This window comes from Artemia sp. Qi Xiang Cuo, chromosome 5 (genome assembly GCF_049724085.1).
Source record: "Artemia sp. Qi Xiang Cuo chromosome 5, ASM4972408v1, whole genome shotgun sequence".
Lineage (NCBI taxonomy): Eukaryota > Metazoa > Arthropoda > Branchiopoda > Anostraca > Artemiidae > Artemia > Artemia sp. Qi Xiang Cuo.
Genome location: NC_142798.1, coordinates 72,260,972 through 72,285,596, shown reverse-complemented (window position 1 = coordinate 72,285,596; position 24,625 = coordinate 72,260,972). Strand labels below are relative to the sequence as shown.

The window sequence follows — 24,625 nt, the reverse complement described above, 5'->3', positions numbered from 1 at the left end:
AGTGGAACGTAAGATCACTCACAGAAAATAAGTTAAATGAACTAATATCTTTTATGAATAATAAATCCATTAATATTGCTTGCCTCCAGGAAACTCATTTAACCCAAAATCAACAAATTAAGTCTCTGGGATATACTATCATGAGAAAGGATAGATCATTGGAGAGAAAAGGAGGTCGAGTAGCTTTAATAGTTAAAAATAATATAAAATTCTGTGGCATCAACTTTCCAGATTTTGTAAATGATGTTGATGCAATTGGTATCAGTGTCTTGCTGAATAATACAAAAACTTACATAATAAGCTTTTATAACTCTAATGGCCAAACTACAGAAGCCATGGATTTCTTGAGCTATATAAATAATTCTAATATGTTGAAAAATATCATTATTTGTGGAGACTAATGCCCACAGCCTTTTGTGGGGGAATAAACCAGCAAACAAAGCTGGTAAGTTCATTGAGCGTATGACTTCAAATAAACTGAATTAGCTGTTGCTACCCCTCCAAACCTGAATACATATTTCAACCCCAAAAGTGGCAGTTTCTCTACAATTGATCTACAAATTGTGTCTTTAAATATTTTGAATAAAATTTATATAAATAAAATTGATAGTCTGTGTACTGACTACTTTGCCATAGTTTGCTCACTAAACGAACCTGCTGAAACCCTATCACATACCTCCAAATATATCAACACTAAAGCAGACTGGCCTATGTTCCAAAATAAGCTAAACGACGAAATTACAAGTTTCACCCAAAATTCATGCATTTCAAACGCAACAGCTGACACACATGCTGAAGTTTTAGCATCTTTACTAATAAATACAGCTTATCATGCTATCCCCAGGACAACACCCAGGAAAATCTTCCCTGAACACATTCCCAAAGAATGCTGGACAAATGAGTGCCAAAATAAATGGAGAACAAAAAAGGCAGCTAGGAGAACATTCTTTAAAAAACCATCACCTACTACATATTAAAAAAAATTACAAACAGAATCTAATCTAAAAAGGACCATAATAAATGCTAAATATAACTACTGGAATAATTTTGCCAATAATCTCTCCAAAGAAACACATGAGCCAATTATACATAAAGTCATAAGCCACATCTGTGGGAAAAAGACTTCCCCCAACCCACTCCTGTATGAGTTTATACATAATAATACCCATTATGACAATGATTATGAAAAAGCTAAGCTATTTGCCACTCTTTATGTTAATAAGCTAACATCAAATAATTGTAGCAAAATGTCCCCAATTCCTATGAACCCAAGTTACTAACCTCGCCCAGGATCCGAGTATATAACCAGCCCATTTTCAATCCAGGAAATAAATAATGCAATACATCATATTAGGACCAAGACTAGCGGCAGCTATGACAATATGCACCCTACATGGATAAAGAATCTCACCCCTTCATACAAACAGGAACTTCTAAATTGTTATAATCATGCTAGGGCTTCATCTACGTTCCTCAATATCTGGAAATGTTCGTCCCTCCTACCAATTCTAAAGAAAAATAAACCCAAAATTCACCCTGAGTCTTATAGGCCCATAATGATTACTCCTGTGATGGGGAAAATAATGGAGAAAATGATCTATAATCGACTCCTCTGGTTTGTTAGAAAAATAATATGACCCCTCACACTCAAACTGGTTTCAGGAAACACCATTCCTCAACAGATGCTTTCATATTGTTAAAAAATGCAATAAATGAATCATTCTCAAAAAATAATGTCCTAGTTGCAGCTTTCCTAGATTTTGAAGGGGCATATGACAATGTGAACCACCAAATCCTTTTAAATAAACTTGCAAACCTTGGACTACCCCCCAAGCTAGTATCTTTTATAAAATCTTTCATAGAATTGCGAAGTTTTATTGTTTGTGTAGGTTCAGCCTCTTCACCCCAAAAGACAATAACCAAAGGCCTTCCTCAGGGAGCAGTCCCTGAGGAAGTCAGCAGTCAGCTGCCTCCTCTTTGCCCTATATCTCTGGGACATGAACCTCCCCCACACGAATCTACAATATGCTGATGATCTGGTACTATGGTCAACTGGCAACACCTTTGAGATTGCACAGTCAAAGCTGCAAAATTCACTTTTCCAATTTGAAAAATTCTCTCAACATTCAGAGTTACCGATTACACCTACCAAGTCAAAAATAATCCAATTTCACCGAAAGCAAATTCATGTTAATGCGAGTTTAAATCTAAATAGAGCAACTATTCTAGAAGATGATCATATTAATTATTTAGGTCTCATGCTTTACCAGAAACTTAATTTCCACCTCCACATTTCAAACACAATAAAAAAATGTTATAGAAAAACAAGTATACTAAAAAGACTTCTTTCCACACCCTGGGGCTGTAAGGAGAAAACCTTAATCCAGTTTTATAAATCACATATAAGACCCCATATTGACTATGGGCTCATCTTCTATGGTGCATGTGCAAAGACCCAGATGCAAAAATTGAAACAATAGAAAACGATATAATACGTCTCATATTTGATCTTAGGAAACCCACAAGCACCAAGTTTCTGCTTATGGAGAGTGAATTAACAACAATAAGGGAGAGACGTAGCTTTCTCTTGATAAAACAACTTACAAAAATTGAATCAAATAGCTCACACACCCTACATAATTGGTTAAGAAATCCAGCCATTTATTGAGGCATTGCAGATGAGTATGCCAATATTCAGAAGAAGTTCCCTGTACCCGCAAAGTCTATTGCACCTATCTTACCCCAATCCCCTCCATGGAATTGGTCAATCCCCGTAATAAATACTGATTTCTCAAAGTGGAATAAAGATTTAACCCCTATTGCTTTTGTCCAGAAAAAATTTGCTGAACTTAATACAATTACTTATAAAAACCATTTCCAAATCTTTGTTGATGGGTCCAAAATGAATGAGAAGGTAGCAAGTGGTGCTTTCCTTCCTCACCTGAAAATTGCAATGGGTGAGAGATTGTATAATAATGTATCTATAATGTCTGCTGAGTTAAATGCCATAATCATGACATTAGAAAACCTTATGGAAAATAAACCCTTGATTGCTAATTCAAATAATATTATAGTTTATTCTGACTCTTTATCAAGCCTTGAGTTGCTGTCTTCAGCTCCCCAGTATAAGTTGGATATTGAGACTTATCATTGTCTTAGTATTATAGATAATCTTGCTTCAAGTGGCATAAGTACTTATCTTCAGTATATTTCTAGCCACTCTGGTATAAGTGGTAATCATCTGGTTGATGAAATAGCAAAAAATGCTATAAATATTGACCAGCCAAGTGGGAAACCAATCCCCATCAGAGGTATTTGCTGATGGAGGCCATCAGATGTTATGTTTAATAAAAACAATCATAATCTTTCCCACTTTTCCAACAAGGATTTTTCTAAAATGAATCATAAAAGTCGCTTTCGATCAAATGGGCAACATTTTCTTGCATTCTCCTATCAGTTTCCCAACTCAAGTGGTTCAGGTCCCCTGTCCCCTCTTTGCAGGTATTGTAATATGTATAACGAAACAATTGACCACTGCCTATTCGAATGTAATATGCTGACGTCTGCACAGCATACCTTGCTTTGTAAACTGTCAAAGTGCTTCAAACACCTCTCACTATCAGCCAAGAGCCTAGCCAACTATACCTGCACACAGAGCATAGAAATCGACATCTATCATATTATATTTGAACTCCTTGAGTCGAAAGATCTACTGAAAGATATCTGAGAATATCTAATAAATAAGAGACAACCAGGCCAGTAGCTCTGTAGCCCACAGAGTGAAGCAAAAGGAAAAGGGCTAAATAGTATCTACTGAAAAGCCCGCCTGCTGCGAAATAGAATTAGAAGAAGAAGGAAGAATTATTTTTATATGCATGTTATGGGTTGAACATTTGGGAATGGAGCCTTTCAATCTTACTGGGCTTTATTTTCTTCCTCTTTGTAGCCTTGGGTTGTAATAAAAGTGCCTTGCGGGTCTATAGCATTTGCATTTTATCTGCAATAGTCTTGAGTGAAGCATTGCAGTGAGATCTGATAAAGCTGTTAAAGAAGAATAATTTTTAAATGTGCATTTTAGATGGGACATTTTAGAATGAATTATTCCCGTTTTGCTGCGTTTTATTTCGTACCTCTTTGTAGAAGCGCAACTTGGGTGTTTAGTTTGGGGGGGGGGACTATAAAACATGTGCCAACAAAATTGTCGAACGCGCTGACAAATGCTGACGCATAAGCTAAATTAAACTAAAAATATCAACTAAATTCTAAGTTGCCGGTGCTGCATGTCGGCACCTTGGAACTTTGGTGGTAGTGCCCCACTTAGATCAGCCCCTGCCTCATTGTAGTTTTGGGTAGCACTAAAACTGCATTGCGGGTCTACACCATGTGCATATTATCTGGAATAGTCTTGGGTTAAGTATTATATTGATGTTTCATAAAGGTGTTAAAGAAGAGCCTGTTTTTAAATGCATATTGTTGGTTGGTATCTGGGAATGAAGTATTCCCATCTTACTAGGTTTTATTTTGTACCCCTTTGTATCCTCGGGTAGCAATAAAAATACCTGGCTAGTCTACATTATGCGCACATTATCTGTAATAATCTTGGTCGGAGTATTACCATGAGGTTTGATAAATCTGTTGAAAAAAATTGTTTTAAATAGTTTTTGAGGACAATGTTTTCATTTGTTTGGGGGTTTAGCATTCCCGTCTTATAGATACGTTTTATACCTCCTTGTATCTAAGGGTATTTTTAAGTCTTTCATCGACCTCTGCATAGCTTTGGGTATTTGCAAGTCTTTCATCAAGTATTCATTATTTAAAAAAAATCTCGGGTGAAGGATTATATTGAAGCAGTTAGAAAAGAAATTGTTTGAAAATGAATTTTGTATATATGTTTGCGTTTACTTGGGAACCACTTAAATCGCGCAGATTCATTTTGTACCTACTCGTAGCTTTGGGTATTTGCACGTCTTTCATCAAGTATATATTATCTCCAATACTCTTGGGTAAAGCACTGCATTGAACCTTAATAAAGCTGTTGAAAAAGAAACTGTTTTCAAATGAATTAGATGTATGTAATTTGATTTTTCTTCAGAAAGCATTCTATCTTACAAATTTTATTTCTATTTTACCTCTTTGTAGCCTTTATTAATCAAAATACCATAACACTTTATTAATAATAATAATAGCTTATTAATCCATCCTTTTTATTTTATAAAGTATGAATTCTCCTTGATGTATACGTTTATTTTATAGGCTATATTATGCATTATGTATTATATAAAGATTAAAAATCCTGTATTAATAAAAAATAATTGAAATACTTTCCAAGTTTTATAACAAGTGTCCATTATCTCTAATAGTCTCAAGCATTGCAGTGAGTATGGAAATAAAGCTGTTGAATTTTTTTTTTTTTTAATCAGTTTTATGGATATCATTAACGTTCTAATTGTGGATTGAGTATTACCATTTTACAGGATTTTATTTTGTACCTCTTCCTAGCCTTGGGTATTATTGGAACTACCATGTGAATCTTATGCCAAACGTATACTATCTCGGACGATCCTGGTGAGGCATTGCATTGAGATTTGGTCTAAGGCAAGACAGAGAGAAGAGCTACATTCATACATGAAAAATATTCCAGATGAAGTTTTGAATAAATGGCGATCTCCAGGAGTCAGCTTTAAAATTGATGTGGAACCATTCAACAAGAATTATAGCATAAAAGAAAAAGTTAGAATCATTGAGGTTCGTTTTTTTTTCTTAATTTAAAACAAATATATCTGGCACCGCTTTTATGTTTATTATTATCCCCCATGCTTTTTTTCTGATAAACACTTATTTATCTTCTGATACTACTACTACTAACCACTCACCGTAGCATCAAGCAGCCTGAGGCCAACACGCTCCTCCATCCCAACACATTCAAAACGTCTCTCTATACACCCTCCCAGGAAGTTCTAATTTCCCTTAAATCTTTCTTTATGGCACCCTACCCCAACCGCGGACGACTTACTTTCTGTTTAGCCCTAGACGGTTGGCAAAAAGGAAAATATTTGACAATCTGTCACCCTTCAACTGAAGAACATGCCTTAGCTATCTCCACCTTTCTCTCATTATAGCTCTAAAAAACGGGACTGAATCAAATTGTTTGTGCAGCGGATTATTCGAAGTACGGTCAGTGAGTCGGGTACCCAGAACAATCTGTAGTCAATTTCTCTGAAAAATATCTAGCAAATCTTCATCTACTTTTCGGAGTGTCCATGCCTCAGAACTATATTTGACCACTGTCATCACTGTAAGTAAGTAAGTTTATTTATAACTGTACTTGCTACTGTAGCTTCCAATATTTTAATCTTGGTTGGCAGACTTATATTCCTATTCTTCCGAACTTTTTTCACTTTGAAGAAACACCCTGAGCCTTGGCAATTCCACTTTTAACATCTTCGCTGCTCTCACCGTCTTTATTAGTAATACTACCAAGGTATGGGAAGCTGTCCATCTGATCAATCTTTTTGTTACCCAACTATTGTTGGGTGGTAATTTGATTAAAGACATATCGATATTTTTATTTTCGATAATCGATACATCGATTTCGATATTTCTGATCAGATTAAATTCAGTTTTGGTCAAAATTCAATAATACAAATTGTAATTAAAGATTATTTTGCGAATTTTTTCAAAATTTTGAATAAAATACAAAAAAACTTCCATTACATGAATTAATGTTACAAAAACGCTGATTTTGAATTACTCGGGCTTAAGTTAAAGAAAAATGAGCTATTGGCTATTTTTGCCTATTCAAAATCAGCAGCATGTCAATATTTTTCTCTGAGAGTTGGTTCTGCCTTTCAGTGATTAAAGAAAAAATTGTTTTTTTTTCCACTGAAAGTACAGAGCAGCATTTAAACTAAAAAAAAACAGAAATTGTTCCGTGTATGAAGGGAATATGATTATATATGATATGGATATGATATGATTAACTGATCAGGCTGAGAATCCAGTCTCAGAAAGGGCATCAGTGGCGGACATGGACATTTAATTTTATGACAAATTTGTATAGGTATTTCTGAGACCCATATTACAAAACTTACATGACTTCAATGGATCTGTTTTCTTGGGAGTAAAGACTCCGTAATGAAAATCTGGAAGCCATGACAGATGCAGCTGCTGACGGAGCTTGTCTGGCATTGACTACTGAGACTGTGTCATGTAATCCCCACAAACTGGCTTGATTCTGTAGTGGCTGAATCACAGGGACTGTCAGGGCACTTGCATCTGTTGATACAGATTCCAGTCAGGCCAAATCCATGTCTCTTGCTGTTTTACTCTCTAGTTGGAGAAGATCGTCAGGAATAATATATAATTTCTTGAAACGCGAATTGAAGTATGTGGCAATCGTGATGAGTGTGATCTGAACAAGGCCTATATGCCTAGAAGGTATTTTACCTAGCCAAGTCTTTCTGAGGTTATCAGCAACATTTGAGAGTCCATCCTCACTAAACGTAGTTTGCGTATATAGCTGTGCATGCTGTGTGTCAACATAGATAAATCAATGGACTGAATTCATTATTTTTCCTCTCGACCATTTACGAAATAATTTTCTCTGTTGAAACTTTTCTTCTGGATCTTCACCAGTAAATACAAAAAAAAGCCTAAATAATATCGTTTTTGATATCGACATTTATGTTTTGATATTCGATATCGATATTTGGTGCGATATATGAATATCAACATTCAATGTTGCCCATCACTATACCCAATGTCACCTTTTCATCATACCTTATTCCTAGTCTTAGCGACTTAGTCTTCTTAACATTAATTTTCAAATTCTATATTAGCACCCTGAACTTGCAAAACCTCTAAGAGGTCGTTTATTCTACTCACTCTTTCTTCTAGGATGCTTAACCTCAGCATAATCTAAGTCCGGGAAATTTTTTCCTCCCGATTTCGTATTATCCCATTGCCTTTTCTGTGCTCCTTAAGACAAAGTTCATCAAAATGATTCATATAAAGGAGATTGAACACAACCCTGCTTAACTCCTGATTTAATACGAAACCAGCTTCTAACCTCATTTCCTACCTGAACTGCAGCAGTGTTATTTTCCTACATATAAGACCTTTACTGAAGCTCTCCTATCAGCAGCTGAATCGAACGCTTGCTCATAATATATAAAGCTGAGGAATAAAGGTGTTTGATAATTCAGGCACTTTTCAGTTACTAATCTAAGGGATAAAATATGGTCGACACATCCTCTACCCTTTTTAAAAACTCACTGTTCTTTTCTCAAAACTTAGTCTACAGCATCTCCTTGTCTAAAAAGTATGATATTACTAATTAATTTGCTATCTACAGAGACCATGCTAATACCTCGATAATTACCACACTCACTCTTATCACCTTTCCAATACAGTTCATAAAATCGTTAGATCCTTCCTCTTTTTCAAAAATCATATTCGTATTCAGCAGTAACTTATTTCTAAACCTCAGGGCCATCATACTTAAGAAGCTTATTTACCAAAGTATCAGCACCCGGGGCCTTATTATTTTTAATCTTTTTAGTACCTTCGCTTATTCTTCCTAACAAATCTTCCTTCACTTCTAAGGTATCACAAACTTTTTCATTTTCCTCTATATCTTTTTCTGCAGCTCCATCTCGGTTTTGCACATTCTCAAAATGTTCTGCCCATTTCTCTGTAACTCTTTCCTTATTGCAAATTGTGGCTCTGTTCCTATCTTTAACTGGGACAAGTCCTTATTGACTATTCGCTCTCAATTTATTAACATGTCAAAACAATATTTATTACTACTATTGATTTTTTTTTCTATCCCGATAAAATAAGCTAATTTATCCTTTGAGAATAAAATGGCAATTTATTTTTATTTGACATTTTGAATAGTGTTGGGCGATAATTTGATTAAGCAATATATTGATGTATCGATAATTTTACTTTCGATATTCTATTATCGATTTCGATATTTCTGATCAGTTTTTTGCTAAGATTAATTTTAGGTTCTGCCAAAATTCAATAACAAAAATTGTAATTAAAGAGTATTTAGCAGAATTTTTTTTCCAAATTTTGAATAAAATAAGAAAAAAATCCGTTGCATGAATGAACATTACAAAAACCCTGATTTGGAATTACTCGGGCTCAGGATAAAGAATAAGTTACTGGCTGTTTTTGGCTATTCAAAATCAGCAGTATGTTAATATTTTCCCCTGAGAGTTGGTTCTGCGTTTCAGTGATTAACTAAATTGAGGAGAGGGACCCCCTCGTCATACGCGAGAGTTTCTGTTTATTTTAAATTTGGATGTTGCTCCTTACTTTTAGTTGATTTTTTTTTTCAAATAATGCCAGAAAATCCGTCTTTTCTCTCCATGAAAAATCCCCCCCCCCAAGGAAATTCCTTCTTGGAAAATTCCTGTCGAGTAACATCCCCCTTCCCCCAGACAATTCCATCCCTGCCGAAAATTCTCCCCCTCCAGAAAACTTCTTCCGGACAATTCCGCCTGGACAGTTCTTTTAAGCCAGCTTTCGTTTGAAAAAAAGAGTTGTTTTTCTTTTAATCTCTAATCGCTTTTCAAATCATGCAGGAAATCCTCCTTCCGTGGAAAATGTTTCCTGGAAATTCTCCCCTCCCAATGTCTCAATTGAAAGTTTCTCCCGCGTAAAATTTTTGCATAGAGAATCTCTCCCTTGAAAAATCCCCCCCACGGAAAAATCCCCTAGATAAATTCAACTCCTTTGAAAATTATGCCTGGGCAATTTCCCCGGTATATCTTCACATGTAAAATTAAATTGGCAAAGAGAAAGTAAGTCAAATAAAAAGAATTTAGTATAAGAATTCTGGTAAATTCCCCCGTGTATGGTTTCCCTTCGAAAGCTTATCCCGGAAACTTCCCTTCTTATGGAAAAGTCTGCTTTTGGAAAATCTCCAAATACTGAAAATTCCCCCCTCTCTGCAGAAAATTCACTCTCCCAAAAAATGTCTATTTACTTCCCAATAACAAATACTATATGTAGACACTAAACAAATTTCATAACTTACAACCTTTTTCCCTGGGACTTTTAGGGCCATGTCATCCCCAAAGGCGTGATTTACTTCCCAATAACAAATTTTTTCTTCCCTTACTTCCCTATTTCCCTTACTCCCTTAATTCCCTTACTAATCTATTTACTTCCCAATAACAAATACTATATGTAGACACTAAACAAATTTCATAACTTACAACCTTTTTCCCTGGGACTTTTAGGGCCATGTCATCCCCAAAGGCGTGATTACTTGACTTTTCAACTATTCATGGTGATGAATATGGCTATCTCAAAATTTTGATCGGATGACTTTGGGAAAAAAGGGGCGTGTGAGGGATCTAGCTGCCCCCAATCGTTTTCGTCATAAAATGGGGAACTAGAACTGTAATTTCCGATCGAACATGCCCTCTCCCCATCTTATATGACCATTGGTTCGATAGCATCACCCTGACAAAAAAAAACAGAAAAACGCATCAATGATCTTTCTTCTGGCAAAAATTACGAAATTTCACATTTTTCCAGATGAAAGTTCTGGAATAGAGTTACAAAATCTGCGGTATGGATCGGCTCGTTTATGCCAAGTAAACTAATCTTTTCTTAAGATCAAAGAGTTACGTTTAAGCCAATCACATTCATAAATAAAATTTGTCTGATTGGCTGTTTCGACTAGGCAAAGTAGTATGTCTTCATCCTGTATTTTATTCAATCATAAACCCTTAACTCGCGACTGAAACCCAGGTTCAAATAATATGTTTGGATTGCTTCACAGGTTTTTTATTAAACAGTTAACAATTGGTAATAAAGCTCTAATTGGCTGGCTGTAGCTAAATTCTAAAACCGTTCAGATATACTGAATTATGATCCTGGTTATAGTTAGCTCTCTAATTGACCAAATTTGTGTTGAATAAGCCTGTAGTTAGGTAAATGCATTACGTAAATATCAACGTTAGCTAAGTATCATTGCAAATGGGGCTGTATAATTATGTAAGACTTTTCAGACTTCTGTAAGTCCTTATGTAAGACTTTCTACAATTGTAAAACCAATTTCCCATGAAATATTTGAGAAAGTTCCTGTAAAAGCTAGGAACCAGAAACAGAACAACAAGGGATCGGTTCGTTATGTCTATAAAATGCATTCGATCTTTATATTCCCCTTTTGCAACTGCTGAGATATCGTGATTATTGCAGTGATGGAATATTTTCAGGGTATTATGCTGCACTACACCGAATATACTCAATATTTTCATTGAACTTGTTGAATTGGAAACATTGCCTGGTGGCTAAGCTAGGATAATGGACGTGACCTACTTTAATAATTAGTATTTTATATCATGCCTTGTTTTATTGTTTCCACTTTTCCTTGTTAAAGTTGATTTTCCTTTTTTATAATGATAGTAGTCAACAGTATATTTTAGTGTTTTATGTGTTATTATTTTGTTTCAGAGAGAGAGAGTTAATTTATTAGAAAAAAACATGGTGAACAATTTATACCCAAATGGTCAGCCATCATGCTCTTGAGAGCCTGGGTGGCTAAAATAAGCAGTAAATTCCTTCAAAGACAACCAAAAGACAACAACAACAAAAAATATCCAAAGTTAACATGAACTATCATATACAGAGTTATTTGACTGTTGAAATACTATTAAACCTGCCAAATACATAAGCTATTTCCCATAGGGATATGAAAAATATAACAATCCGAAGGTGTAAATTTATTTGAACCATCTACAAAGAAAAAACAGATCTGATCGGTAGAACAACTAACGGGCATAAATGGAATAACAGAATCTTAAAAATATTATTTTTTTAATCTGTGAGGGTAAAAAATACTTTGAAGACAATTCGGAACTTTATGCCAACTTTTGGGCCCCTGGACGCCAAAAACATCTTTTCGGCTCTTTTTTCTGTCTTTTTTTTAATTTTTTTTTTTTAGGAATTCAGCTATTTGAATTTTAAAGGTCCTGTCAATTTGAAATCACCCGACTGCCATCTTTGTTATTTTGAATATTATGGATTAGATCCCAACAATATTCCAGAGCATCCGTATAATTCTTTCTTTGGTAGGCTGGTAAGTTTTTTCTTCTTCTTCCTCTTAGTTTCACCAGGGATAATGAAAAAATGTAAGAACTTTCAACTATGTAACAATAGGTTGTGAGTAACAATTTTACTAACATTTATTTTTCACGAGCTTACAAGAAATCTTTACTAAAAAGATTCAGTAAAAATTTTCTAACAATTTGAAACGTTGCTTGAGTAAGTTTTAGTGGATTTGAGCGTGTAATTTAGAAGTTCAAAAAGCAAAAAATGAGTTTGTTCATTCCCTCATTTAACAAATAAATGTGGATGACTTTCAATTTTTATTGCGCGCTCATTTTGAAATTTCAAATGCTAAGTTAAATATTTGCTTACACTTCAAGGTTTTATTTTTCAATTTTCCGTACAAATGATAGGTTTCCTTAAATTATTAAGTCGTGTCCTCATGATATTTTTCAGGCGAGGTCGCCCGTGGGTTTAGACTTCCTGGTAGCTCCAATCTCTACTAGTGGTTTTTAAGGTTTTAAGTTGGGCGCATTGGAAGATTTTTCAGGAATACTCAAAACAGATTAACAAAACGCTGTTTTCACTCGACCAACTTCGCCCAAAAAAGCCATGAGGAAGACAGGGCTTTAGCGAAAATTATTCTTAGTAAACAGTTTGGTCTATACGAAATTTTTTCACTTTTTACACAATTCTAATTCTTTATGGAAATTCAATAGGCTTTAAAGTAGGTGTGGGCTAGTAATGCCAAAGGGAATGAATTTGCACCATTTAGGTGCTCTTTTGAGAGGGCTTCTGCTAATTGAATTTTTAAAACGAATTATGTTTCGAATAATGTATCTCTGATGCATTTCTGCTTAAAAAATTTTACTTTTTGAAAATTTTATTTCGCTTTTATGGCTGTGGTATCTTATATCATGTGCCTGGAAATAGTGGTTTGGACGATTATTCTAACTATATTTTCAAGGAATGCTAAACCAGAAAAAGCTAATCACTTTGAAGACTGAATGCTGTTTGACATTTTTTCTTTTTTTTTCTAATGCTTAAATTTTATGTTCGTTGTGAAGCATATGTTTTGCGACAAGCCATGTTTCTGAAAAAAAAAAATTTTTTTTTCAACGTATTTCAATTCAAAAGTGTAATTCTGTGGATAGATAAAGTTGAAGCTCTACTATCTAATGACAGCAAAATTTTCGTTTTTGTTAAAATATCTAAGAACTTGGTTTGGCTATGGAGCTTGGTCTTCAATCCTACTTTTGTCAAAAGCATGGAGCAGTGCCTTTGTTATAACGTAATAGAGGTAATTTCTTGGTTAAAAAAAAAAAAACTGTCTTCCTAATCCAGCAATTGAGCTAAATTAGCACTAGAGCGAGGTCTTGACCTTACTTATCTATCCAATTACCTAGGACAAAACAGTATAACCGAATCGTCAACCAAATCGAAATGTCCGAATCTGTGTATAGGTTAGGTTTAACTTTATTTTTTCTCAAACAGAAAAACAATTTTTGCAAAATGTAAACGCTGCACTTGTGAGAAAGCTAACGTTTTTGCTAGTGTGCAGTATAATAAGTTAGCCAATTTCATGAACTCTAATACAATAAAAATTAATAAAAAACGAAAGAAAAAAAAAGAGGAACAAAAGAGCCAAACAAAAAACCGGAAATTTCTTTGTCTGATATAGCTTATCAACGTCTAAAACTTTTGATTACCTACGTGGGGCGCAGGCCCCTTTGGTGGGGCATGGCAATATTTTGGTGGGTCAGGGGTAGAACATTCACTTTTTGGCTGACAACTTCAGAGTCTTTTTTGAAAATAAGCATTTTTCATGTGAATAACGTCACATATATGACATATGATATATGACAGCATGGAAATGACGGCCTGCACTTTATAAAAGGTGTTGTATTCAGACAATATTTTTCATTAGCATAAAATATGCCTAAAGGACGACCTGAAAAAGATGCCAAATTAATGTCCTTTTAATGTTCCTTCAGATGTATGCACATACAATTTTAAATAACACAATTTAAATATCACAAGGGGGCAACAGGATTTTGGAAGTAACCAGATGGGGTGTGGTCCAAAATTGGTTTAGCTACCACTGGCCTAAAGGATTAAAAATGTGAATAAAACAAAAAAGTTAAGATACCTACACCTAAGCTACGTTATAATTGCACTTCTCAATAATAAAAAAAATACATACAGCTTCTTCCCTAATAATTTGTCCCATGTGTAACTGTGTGAGTTGGGCTGTGTTCAACTTTCAAGTCTAACTTTTAAGATTGACCAATCAGATTGAGGATTGAAGGGAGTTTTTTTTTAAGTTGAAAATATGGAAACTTGGAACAGCAGGTTTGGTATATTTATTCTTAATGTCACATAAGATACAAAGATTTAGTATTAGTCGAAAATAATGGAAGAAATTAATCTTCCAAGGGAAACTCTTGGCATTTCGATTTTCCCTTTTTGTAGCACAAGTGTGATCTTAAAATTAGCGATTAACATGCATAAATCTTGGCTTTTCTATCAGCAGGGGCTATTTTGGGATTCATTGGGGAAATCTTCGCGGCAAGCCGTATCTTAATGGCAAGAAAATGCCAACTGCGAATCTCAATTTAAAAAGAAACCGGCTTCTAACACGGTCTTGTCTAAGCAACCGCGAGAATTGGCTAAAAAGGCAAATCATTTAAAAATCAATTTTTATTCCATCGCAACAATAAACTCAAAACAAGGGATTTTTGTTAATGATTGAATTTGGTTTATGACTTCACCGGTTTTCTAGAGTTTAATTCATGTCAGGATGTTTAATTGACAGATGAGAGAATCTATCAGATAAATCTTCTCTTTTTATTGACCCATGCGACAATAGTGATTCATAACTTATTGTTTTTCCTTTTTTCCTTGTTTCTTTGTGGTGTTTTGTATTTTGCTTGTGATTTTCAGTTTTTGATATTTTATGCTGTATTTTGTAGACTAGATAGTGAAATACTCTGTACGGGTTTAATCACTGAATAAAATCATTCACCGAACAAAGAGACTTCTTCTTCTATTTCACAGCAGGCGGGCTTTTCAGTTGATGATATTTAGCCCTTTTCCTTTTGCTTCACTCTGTGGGCTACAGAGCTACTGGCTTGGTAGTCTCTTATTTATTAGATATTCTCAGATATCTTTCAGTAGATCTTTCGACTCAAGGAGTTCAAATATAAGATGATAGATATCGATTTCTATGCTCTATGTGCAGGTATAGTTAGCTAGACTCTTGGCTGATAGTGAGATGTTGTGGTGTTTGAAGCACTTTAACAGTTTACAATGCAAGGTATGCTGTGCAGACGTCAGCATATTACATTCAAATAGGCAGTGGTCAATTGTTTCATTATTCATAACACAATGTCTGCAAAGAGTGGACAGGGGAACCGAACCACTTGAATTAGGAAACTGATACGAGAATGCAAGAAAGTTTAGTCCATTTGTTCCAGAACGAATTCTATGATAAATTTTAGAAAAATACTTATTGGGAAAGGGGGAAAGAGTAGGGTTATTCTTATTAAACATAATATCTGATAGTCTCCATCGGTAAATATCTCTAATGGGGATTGGTCTCCCACTTTGCTGGTCAATAGTTATAGCATTTTTTGCTATTTCAGCAACCTGATGATTACCACTTATACCAGAGTGGCTAGGTATATACTGAAGATAAGTTCTTATGCCACTTGAAGCAAGATTATCTATAATACTAAGACAATGATAAGTGTCAATATCCAGCTTATACTGAGGAGCTGAAGACAGCAACTCAAGGCTTGATAAAGAGATAGAATAAACTATAATATTATTTGAATTGGCAATCAAGGGCTTATTTTCCATAAGGTGTGATTATGGCCATGATTATGGCATTTAACTCTGCAGACATTATAGATACATTATTATGCAATCTCTCACCCATTGCAAGGAAGGCACCACTTGCTACCTTCTCATTCATTTTGGACCCATCAAAAAAGATTTGGAAATGGTTTTTATAAGTAATTGTATTAAGTTCAGCAAATTTTTTCTAAACAAAAGCTATGGGGGTTAAATCTTCAGTCCACTTTGAGAAATCAGTATTTATTATGGGGATTGACCAACTCCATGGAGGGATTGGGGGAAAGTAGGTGCAATAGACTTTGCGGGTACAGGAAACTTCTTCTGAATGTTGGCATACTCATCTGCATTGCCTCTATACATAGCTGGATTTCTCAACCAATTATGCATTGTGTCTGTGCGATTTTATTAAATTTTTGTAAGATATTTTATCGAAAGAAATCAGCCTCACTCCCTTATCGCTACTAAGACGACCTCAATGAGCATAAACGCGGTGCTTGTGGGTTTTTAAAAACCAAATAAGAGATGTATTACATTGTTGTATATTTCTTAAATTTTTTGTATTTGGGTCTCTTCACATCCACCATATACGATGAGCCCATAGTCAATATTGGGTCTTATATTTGACTTATAAAACTGGAGTAAGGTTTTCTCCTTACATCCCCAGTGTGTGGAAAGAAGTCTTTATTATATTCTACCTGTTTTTCTATTGCTTTTTTTTATTGTGTTTGAAATATGGAGGTGGAAGTTAAGTTTCTGGTCAAGCATGAGACCTAGGTAATTAATACGATTATTTTCTGGAATAGTTGTTCCATTTAGAGTTAGTCTTGCATTAACATGATTTCGCTTTCGGTCAAATTGGATTATTTTTGACTTGGTAGGTGCAATGGGTAACTCTGAATATTGAAAGAATTTTTCAAATTGGAAAAGTGACTTTTGCAGCGTTGGCTGTGGAATCTCAAAAGGTGTTGCCAGATGACCATAGTACCAGATTATCAGCATATTGTAGATTCGTGTGGGGGAGGTTCATGTCCCAGAGATATAGGGCAAAGAGGAGGCAGCTGAGGACTGCTCCATGAGGAAGGCGTTTGGTTATTGTCTTTTGGGGTCAAGAGACTGAACCTACACAAACAATGAAACTTCACAATTTTATGAAAGATTTATATAAAAGATACTAGCTTGGGGGTAGTCCAAGGTTTTCAAGTTTAATTAAAAGGATTTGGTGGTTCACATTGTCATATGCCCCTTCAAAATCTAGGAAAGCTGCAACTAGGACATTATTTTTTTAGAATGATTCATTTATTGCATTTGTTAACAATATGAAAGCATCTGTTGAGGAATGGTGTTTCCTCAAGCCAATTTGAGTGTGAGGGATCATATTATTTTTCTCAACAAACCAGAGGAGTCGGTAATAGATCATTTTCTCCATTATTTTCCCCATCACAGGAGTAATCATTATGGGCCTATAAGACGCAGGGTTATTTTTTGGGTTTATTTTTCTTTGGGATTGGTAGGAGGGATGAACCTTTCCAGATATTGGGGAATATAGATGAATACCAAGCATGATTATAACAATTTAGAAGTTCCTGTTTGTATGAAGGGGTTAGATTCTTTATCCATGTAGGGTGTATATTGTCATAGCTGCCGCTAGTCTTGGTCCTAATATGATGCATTGCATTATTCATTTCCTGGATTGAAAATGGGTTGGTTAGATACTAAGATCCTGAACGTGGTTGGTAAATTGGGTTCATGGGGATTGGGGGCATTTTGATACAATTATTTCATGTTAACTTATTAACAAAAAGAGTAGCAAATAGCTTAACTTTTTCATTGTCATTGCCATAATGGGTATTATTATGTATAAGCTTATACAGGAGTGGGTTGGGGGAAGTTTTTTCCCCACAGATGTGGCTTATGACTTTATGTATAATTGGCTCATGTGTTTCTCTGGAGAGATTATTTGCAAAATTATTCCAGTAATTATATTTAGCATTTATTATAGTTTTTTTCAGATTAGATTCTGCTTGTAATTTTTTTAAATATGTACTAGGTGATGGTTTTTTAAGAATGTTCTCCTAGCTGCCTTTTTTGTTCTCCATTTATTTTGGCACTCATTTGTCCACCATGCTTTGGGAATATGTTTAGGGAAGGTTTTCCTGGGTGTTGTCCTGGGGATAGCATGATTAGCTGTATTTATTAGTAAAGATGCCAAAATTTCAGTATGTGTGTTAGCTGTTGCGGTTGAAATGCATGAATTTTGGGTGAAAATTGTAATTTCATCATTTAGCTTATTTTGGAACATAGGCCAATTTACTTTAGTGTTGATATATCTGGAGGTGTGATAGGGTTTCAGCAGGTTCATTTAGGGAGCAAACTATGGCAAAGTGGTCAGTACATAGACTATCAATTTTATTTATATAAATTTTATTCAAAATATTTAAAGACACAATTTGTAATTCAATTGTAGAGAAACTGCCACTTTTGGGGTTGAAATATGTATTCAGATTGGGAGGGGTAGCAACAGCTAATTCATTATTATTTGAAGTCATACGCTCAATGAACTTACCATCTTTATTTGCTGGTTTATTCCTCCACAAAAGGAAGTGGGCATTAAAGTGGCTAGAAATAATAATATTTTTCAATATATTAGAATTATTTATATAGCTGAAGAAATACATGATATCTTTAGTTTGGCCATTAGGGTTATAAAAGCTTATTATGTAAGTTTTTGTATTATTCAGCCAAACACTGATACCAACTGCATCAACATCATTTACAAAAACTGGAAAGCTGATGCCACAGAATTTTATATTATTTTTAACTATTAAAGCTACTCGACCTCCTTTTCTCTCCAATGATCTATCCTTTCTCAGGATAGTGTAACACAGAGACTTAATTTGTTGATTTTGGATTAAATGAGTTTCCTGGAGGCAAGCAATATTGATGGAATTATTATTCATAAAAGATATTAGTTCATTTAACTTATGTTCAGTAAATGATCTTACGTTCCACTGGAGTATTGATATGTGTTGTGTTGTTGATTTATTTTTCATATGACTGTGTATCGATGTTCAATTTTGTTAATAGTAAAGCAAAAACTTTTTTTTGCTTGAATGAGCATATGCTTAGGGATGTAGATTTTTGTTAATTCATCAATGACTTTTGTTTTCTGTCGTTTTTGTATATTCATGGCCTGAACTGCATTGTAGTTTAGAATGAATAAGCATATATTTGGGGTTTGCATGTTTGGTTGTGCATCCAGTTTGTCAGTTTAGGGATTTATTCCTGGTAGTGTTTCTGGTTTGTTTCTTGTTGGGAGGGGGTGCCAGGCCGACCTCATCTCACTCGGCAAGGAGCCTTGTTGGCTTGGTGATTCTTTCTGATAGAGATGTGAGCTAGGGGGCTTAAAGGATGGTGTTTTGTAAGGAGTACTTGATGCATTGGGGGTGTTTGACTTGGGAGTTTTATTTGGTTTCAATATAGGTTTTATTTGGTGTGATTGGGCAGCATATGCTTCCATAGCTGCAAAAGGGTATGGAATGGCCTTCTCTGTTGCTATTTGGAGTGTTAGTGCTCTTTTCTTATATGCAGGGCATTGTGATTTATTCGTGGATTCATGTGGGCCTTTACAATTGATACATGTAGGCTGAGTGTCGTTGCAAGTTGTCAACTCTTTAGGATGGGAGCCTTTACAATTACTACAGGCTAGGAGAATTTCATTGCATTTGTTCATTGTGTGTCCCAGTTTTCGAAAATTATGACACTGGATAGGCTTTGGGTTGTATTCCTTGTGCGGTTTGATATGCCCAAATAGGAATAACTTTTCTGGGATATTAATTTTTTCCTTCAGTGTAAATAAGAAAGATCTACTTGTTTTTAATCCATTAGAGTTGGGTTTACCCAGTTGAGTGACATCTTCTACAGGGATTGTGTTACCAGTCCTATCTGAGAGCCCTTCTTTTAACTCCTGAATTGGTATTTCTAGAGGAACAATATATACTAATATATTTACTTTAGATTATTTTGGGTTCCATTTAGATGAATTAATTGGGGTATTCAGAAGAGATTTGAGATCAAGTATTATATCTACTGATTTCTGATCTTGAACAGCTATTAGCAAAGATCCATCACGGTGAATGTTAAGAAAAAACATTTATTTTAACTTGTTAAAAATTGCAACCCTTATTGTAGTAATCTTTGTTATTTCAAAGGGGGTATTAGGAGAAACTTTGAGGTAAATGCCTAAGTTTTGTGAAGGAGAAACTTGGACAGGGGGAGGGGAAATACTTTTGATTGAGGACGTTTTTTTCCTTTGCTTAGAGTTAATAGAAAGGACTCCTTAAGAGATTTTAGCATTTGTAAAGACATTAGCTTCAACATTGATCGATGCACCATTCACAGAATTTTACCTGTCATGTGAGCTTTGTGAAATAGTACAGGCCCAACCGGCATAAGGCAAATATGAATCAATTCCATTATTATTTGAGGTGGAATCCGGAGGGACTTTTTTTTAAGGGGAGTTCTTTGTATTGCCTATTGGAATAAGCTTTAAGCTAAACAGGAAAATATAGTATTATGATACTAGACCGTTTGCACTCTACTGTGGGGAAAACTTCACCATCCACAAAAGAAAAAACCACTATTTGGCCCTGAGGAGGATTTTGAGCACGATTGTTTCGGTACAACTACTGATAAATCGAGACCATAATTCACAAGAAATTTATTTTTAAATTTCTTAAAGCGTTGCTGTTGTGCCAAGAGACTAGATATTGTATAATTTTTTCTTCTTCTTCCTTTTCGTCTTCATTTACTTACTATTAAGTGTTAATAAATTTCGTTAACTTATTGATTTTCCTTGTTTCTTTGTGGTGTTTAGTATTTTGCTTGTGTTTTTCAGTGTTTGATATTTTATGCCGTATTTTGTAGACTAGATAGTGAAATACTCTGTACGGGTTCAATCACTGATAAAATCATTCATTCAATAGTGATTCCTATGTATCAAATATTTAAAGGTAAAGAGGTTAGAATTAGTGGTTTTTATTTTATTCTTCTTATTTTTAATTTAATTTATTTTGCTTTAGTTTTCTTCTTCGTTTATTCTTTCTTCTCTTATATTTATTTTTTTTCTTCTGTTTCTTCTATTCTCTTCCCTCTTCTTTTATTCTTCCTTAATAGTTTTCGTATTATATTCTTCTTATTTTGTCTTCTTATTTTTCAGATAGGAACTGGCCAGAGGCGGCTACTTCATGAATTATCGTTGAAAACCCGTAAATTTATTGGGAATACAACCATGGATCCTCAGCTGGCATTAGTAATGGCAAATTTAGCATGTGTTACTCCCTGCTCTCTCGTTTTGGATCCTTTTGTTGGAACAGGTTAGTTTATACGTTTCTTAATTCTTGCTTTTGCACAGGTGTATAAGTTTGGAAATACGAAAATAAAGACCAGAATGGTACCCTAGCATGCTGTTTTTGAGAACACCAGTCAAGTATCCCAGTAAACAGACATTGCTGGTGTGTTATTAGAATACAGTGCAATCATGTTCGGCTATTTGATGTTTGTCAAATAAACAATATTAAACTTATGTTATATAATAAACCATCTATCCATTTATCTTATTGAGGCACATTGTGAGGCAAAAAATGTTGTAGTCTTATATTGACGCTTTTATTATTACTTTTGTGCGAAATTATTTGGCTTTTCATGGAAAAGTTCAGTTTTCTATGTCGTACGTACTACAGTACAACAATGACCGAAAAAGTGGGATGGTTGGCAACCCCTGAACTGGACATATATTCTGGTTAGTGTTGGGCGATAATTTGATTAAATGATATATCGATGTTTTTACTTTTGATGTTCGATAAATGAATGTAACACAAAAGTCGGAGAAAAAACTAAGCTAGCCGGAAATACTAAATTATCTCATTCTTGGGATTTAAAATTGTCGTCTTTGTAAGGTTTCTTTGGCCCAGTTTACATGCGCTGTAAATTTCAACCCGATTAAAGATGAAAATATCTGTCGCCATTTCTGGCGTTTTGAATCAACACAGTAAAATTTACTTATAATTTTTACTTATAATATAAAATTTACTTATAATATAAGTAAAATTTACATATATATATATATATATATATATATATATATATATATGTATATGTATATATATATATATATATATATATATATATATATATATATATATATATATATATATATATATATATATATATATATATATATATATATATATATATATATATATATATATATATATATATATATATATATATATATATATATATATATATATATATATATATATATATATATATATATATATATATATATATATATATATATATATATATATATATATATATATATTATATATATATATATATATATATATATATATATATATATATATATATATATATATATATATATATATATATATATATATATATATATATATATATATATATATATATATACTACTACTACTACTACTAACAACTCATCACAGCATCAAGCCGACTGAGGCCATCCCAGCTACGCACGATTCTACTCCACCCTGCTCGATTCACCGCCTCCCTTTATACACCTATCCACAACCTTCCCATGTCCTGTACATATTTCTTTATGACGTCATGCCAACCCAGACGGGGACGACCTGCTTTCCCTTTAGCCCTAGATGGTTGGCCGAAAAGAACAATCTTCGGCAATCTGTCATCCTTCATCCGAAAAACATGCCCTAACCACCTCAACCTTTCTTTCATTATAGACCTAGAGAGCAGTATTGAACCACATTTCTCGCACTGCCTAGTGTTTGACATATATCCCGTCAGCTGGGAACCCGGAGAAATTCCTAAGCAAAGTTTCTGGAAAACATCTTGCAAAGTTTCATCCGCTTTTCGGAGCCCCCAAGCTTCAGAGCCATATTTGACCGCTGCCATCACTGTAGCTTCTAATATTCTAATCTTGGTTTGCAGACTTATCTTCCTATTCTTCTAGACTTTTTTTAACTGTGAAAAAACACCCTGAGCCTTGGCTATTCTATTTTTAACATCTTCACTGCTCCCACCATCTTTACTAATAATACTACCAAGGTAAGTGAAACTGCCCACCTGATCAATCTTTTCATTACCCAACGTCACCTTTTCCTCTTCACTTATTCCTAGCCTTAGTGACTTAGTCTTCCTAACATTAATTTTCAGACCAATTCTAGCACCCTGAACCCACTATACCACTAAAACTTCATTCACTTTGCGCGTACTTTCATCTAGGATGCTTAAATCATCAGCGTAATCTAAGTCCAGAAAACTTTTTCTTCTCCATTTGATTCCGTTGCCTTGCATTGCCTTTCCTGTATTCCTTAAAAGACAGTCCATCAAAATAATCCATATAAAGGGGGATAGAACACAATCCTGCTTAACTCCTGATTTAATACGAAACCAGCTGCTAACCTCATTTCCTACCTTAACCGCAGCAGTGTTATTCTCGTACATAGCACTAATCACTTTAATGTATTTGTCTGGTATACCATACAAGGATAAAACCTTTACTAAAGCTCCTCTATCAACAGAATCGAACGCTTGCTCATAATCTATAAAACTGAGGACCAAAGGTGTTTGAAAACTTAGGCACTTCTCAATTATTAACCTAAGAGTGAAAATTTGGTCAACACATCCTCTACCTTTTCTAAAACCGCACTGCTCTTCTCTTAAAACTTTGTCTACGGCATCTCTCAGTCTAAAAAGTATCATATTACTAAGCAATTTGCTACCTACAGAGACCAGACTAATGCCTCGATAATTACCACACTCACTTTTATCACCTTTCTTATAAAGTGGCTTAATTAAGGTTTTCCTAAAATCGTTAGGTACATCCCCTTTTTCAAAAATCATATTCATAATCTCCAATAACTTATTTCTAACCTCAGAGCCACCATATTTAAGAAACTCATTTACTACCCTATCAGCACCTGGAGCCTTATTATTCTTTAATCCTTTTAGTACTGTTTCTAATTCCTCCTCACAAAACAAATCTTCCTTCACATCCAAGGTATCACAAACTTTTTCATTTTCCTCTATATTTTTTCCTGCAACTCTATCTCGGTTAAGCAAATTCTCAAAATATTCGGCCCATCTCGCTTTAGCTTTTGTCTTATCGCTAATTGCCACCCCATTCCTATCTTTAACTGGGACAAGTCCGGATTGACTACTACCTCTCAATTTGTTAACGTGCCAGTACAATGTTTTACTATTATGCCGTCTAGCTGCATCTTCTAAATCCTCGGCAATTTTATCCATGGCCTCCACTTCACACCTCCTTAGTTCATATTTCAATGCTTTCTCCACTTTCTTTACATTTCTTTTGTTTTCATGTGATCTATCACTCAGATAATTCTTGTACAAGTCCTTTCTCCTTTCTATTAAACTTAAAGCTTTTTCACTAATATTCTTAGCTGAAGTTGTAGCTTTCTTCCCTAATACACCTTCAGCAACTTCACAAATTATTTTTCTAAAATTATTCCAACCATCTTCCACATTATCAAATTTTAAACTCTCAAGTTTAGGATTCAACTTTTCCTGGAAAGTTTCTCTCAAATTCTCATCCTGGAGTCTACTAACATCATAACTTCCCAGTAGGTAGTTACCCTTCTGAAAATTCAGCTTTAAATTACCCCTAGACACTATT

The 24,625-nt window shown here is 34.4% G+C and overlaps 1 protein-coding gene across 5 annotated transcripts in view; it reads left to right on the top strand.

Annotated features, from left to right (window-relative positions):
* The window catches only part of LOC148952485 (tRNA (guanine(10)-N(2))-methyltransferase TRMT11), a 59,883-nt gene that overhangs the window by 12,441 nt on the left and 22,817 nt on the right, over nucleotides 1–24,625 (top strand). For 2 of the 5 annotated variants that reach the window (XM_089088978.1, XM_089088976.1), the window contains exons 3-5: nucleotides 5,500–5,745; nucleotides 11,966–12,100; nucleotides 21,143–21,299. In XM_089088978.1, coding sequence (XP_088945104.1) covers nucleotides 5,500–5,745; nucleotides 11,966–12,100; nucleotides 21,143–21,299 — 538 coding nt within the window. Of the gene's footprint in view, nucleotides 1–5,474; nucleotides 5,746–11,965; nucleotides 12,101–21,142; nucleotides 21,300–24,625 lie in introns of all 5 variants that reach the window. The other 3 variants (XM_089088979.1, XM_089088980.1, XM_089088977.1) reach the window with 2 other exon arrangements.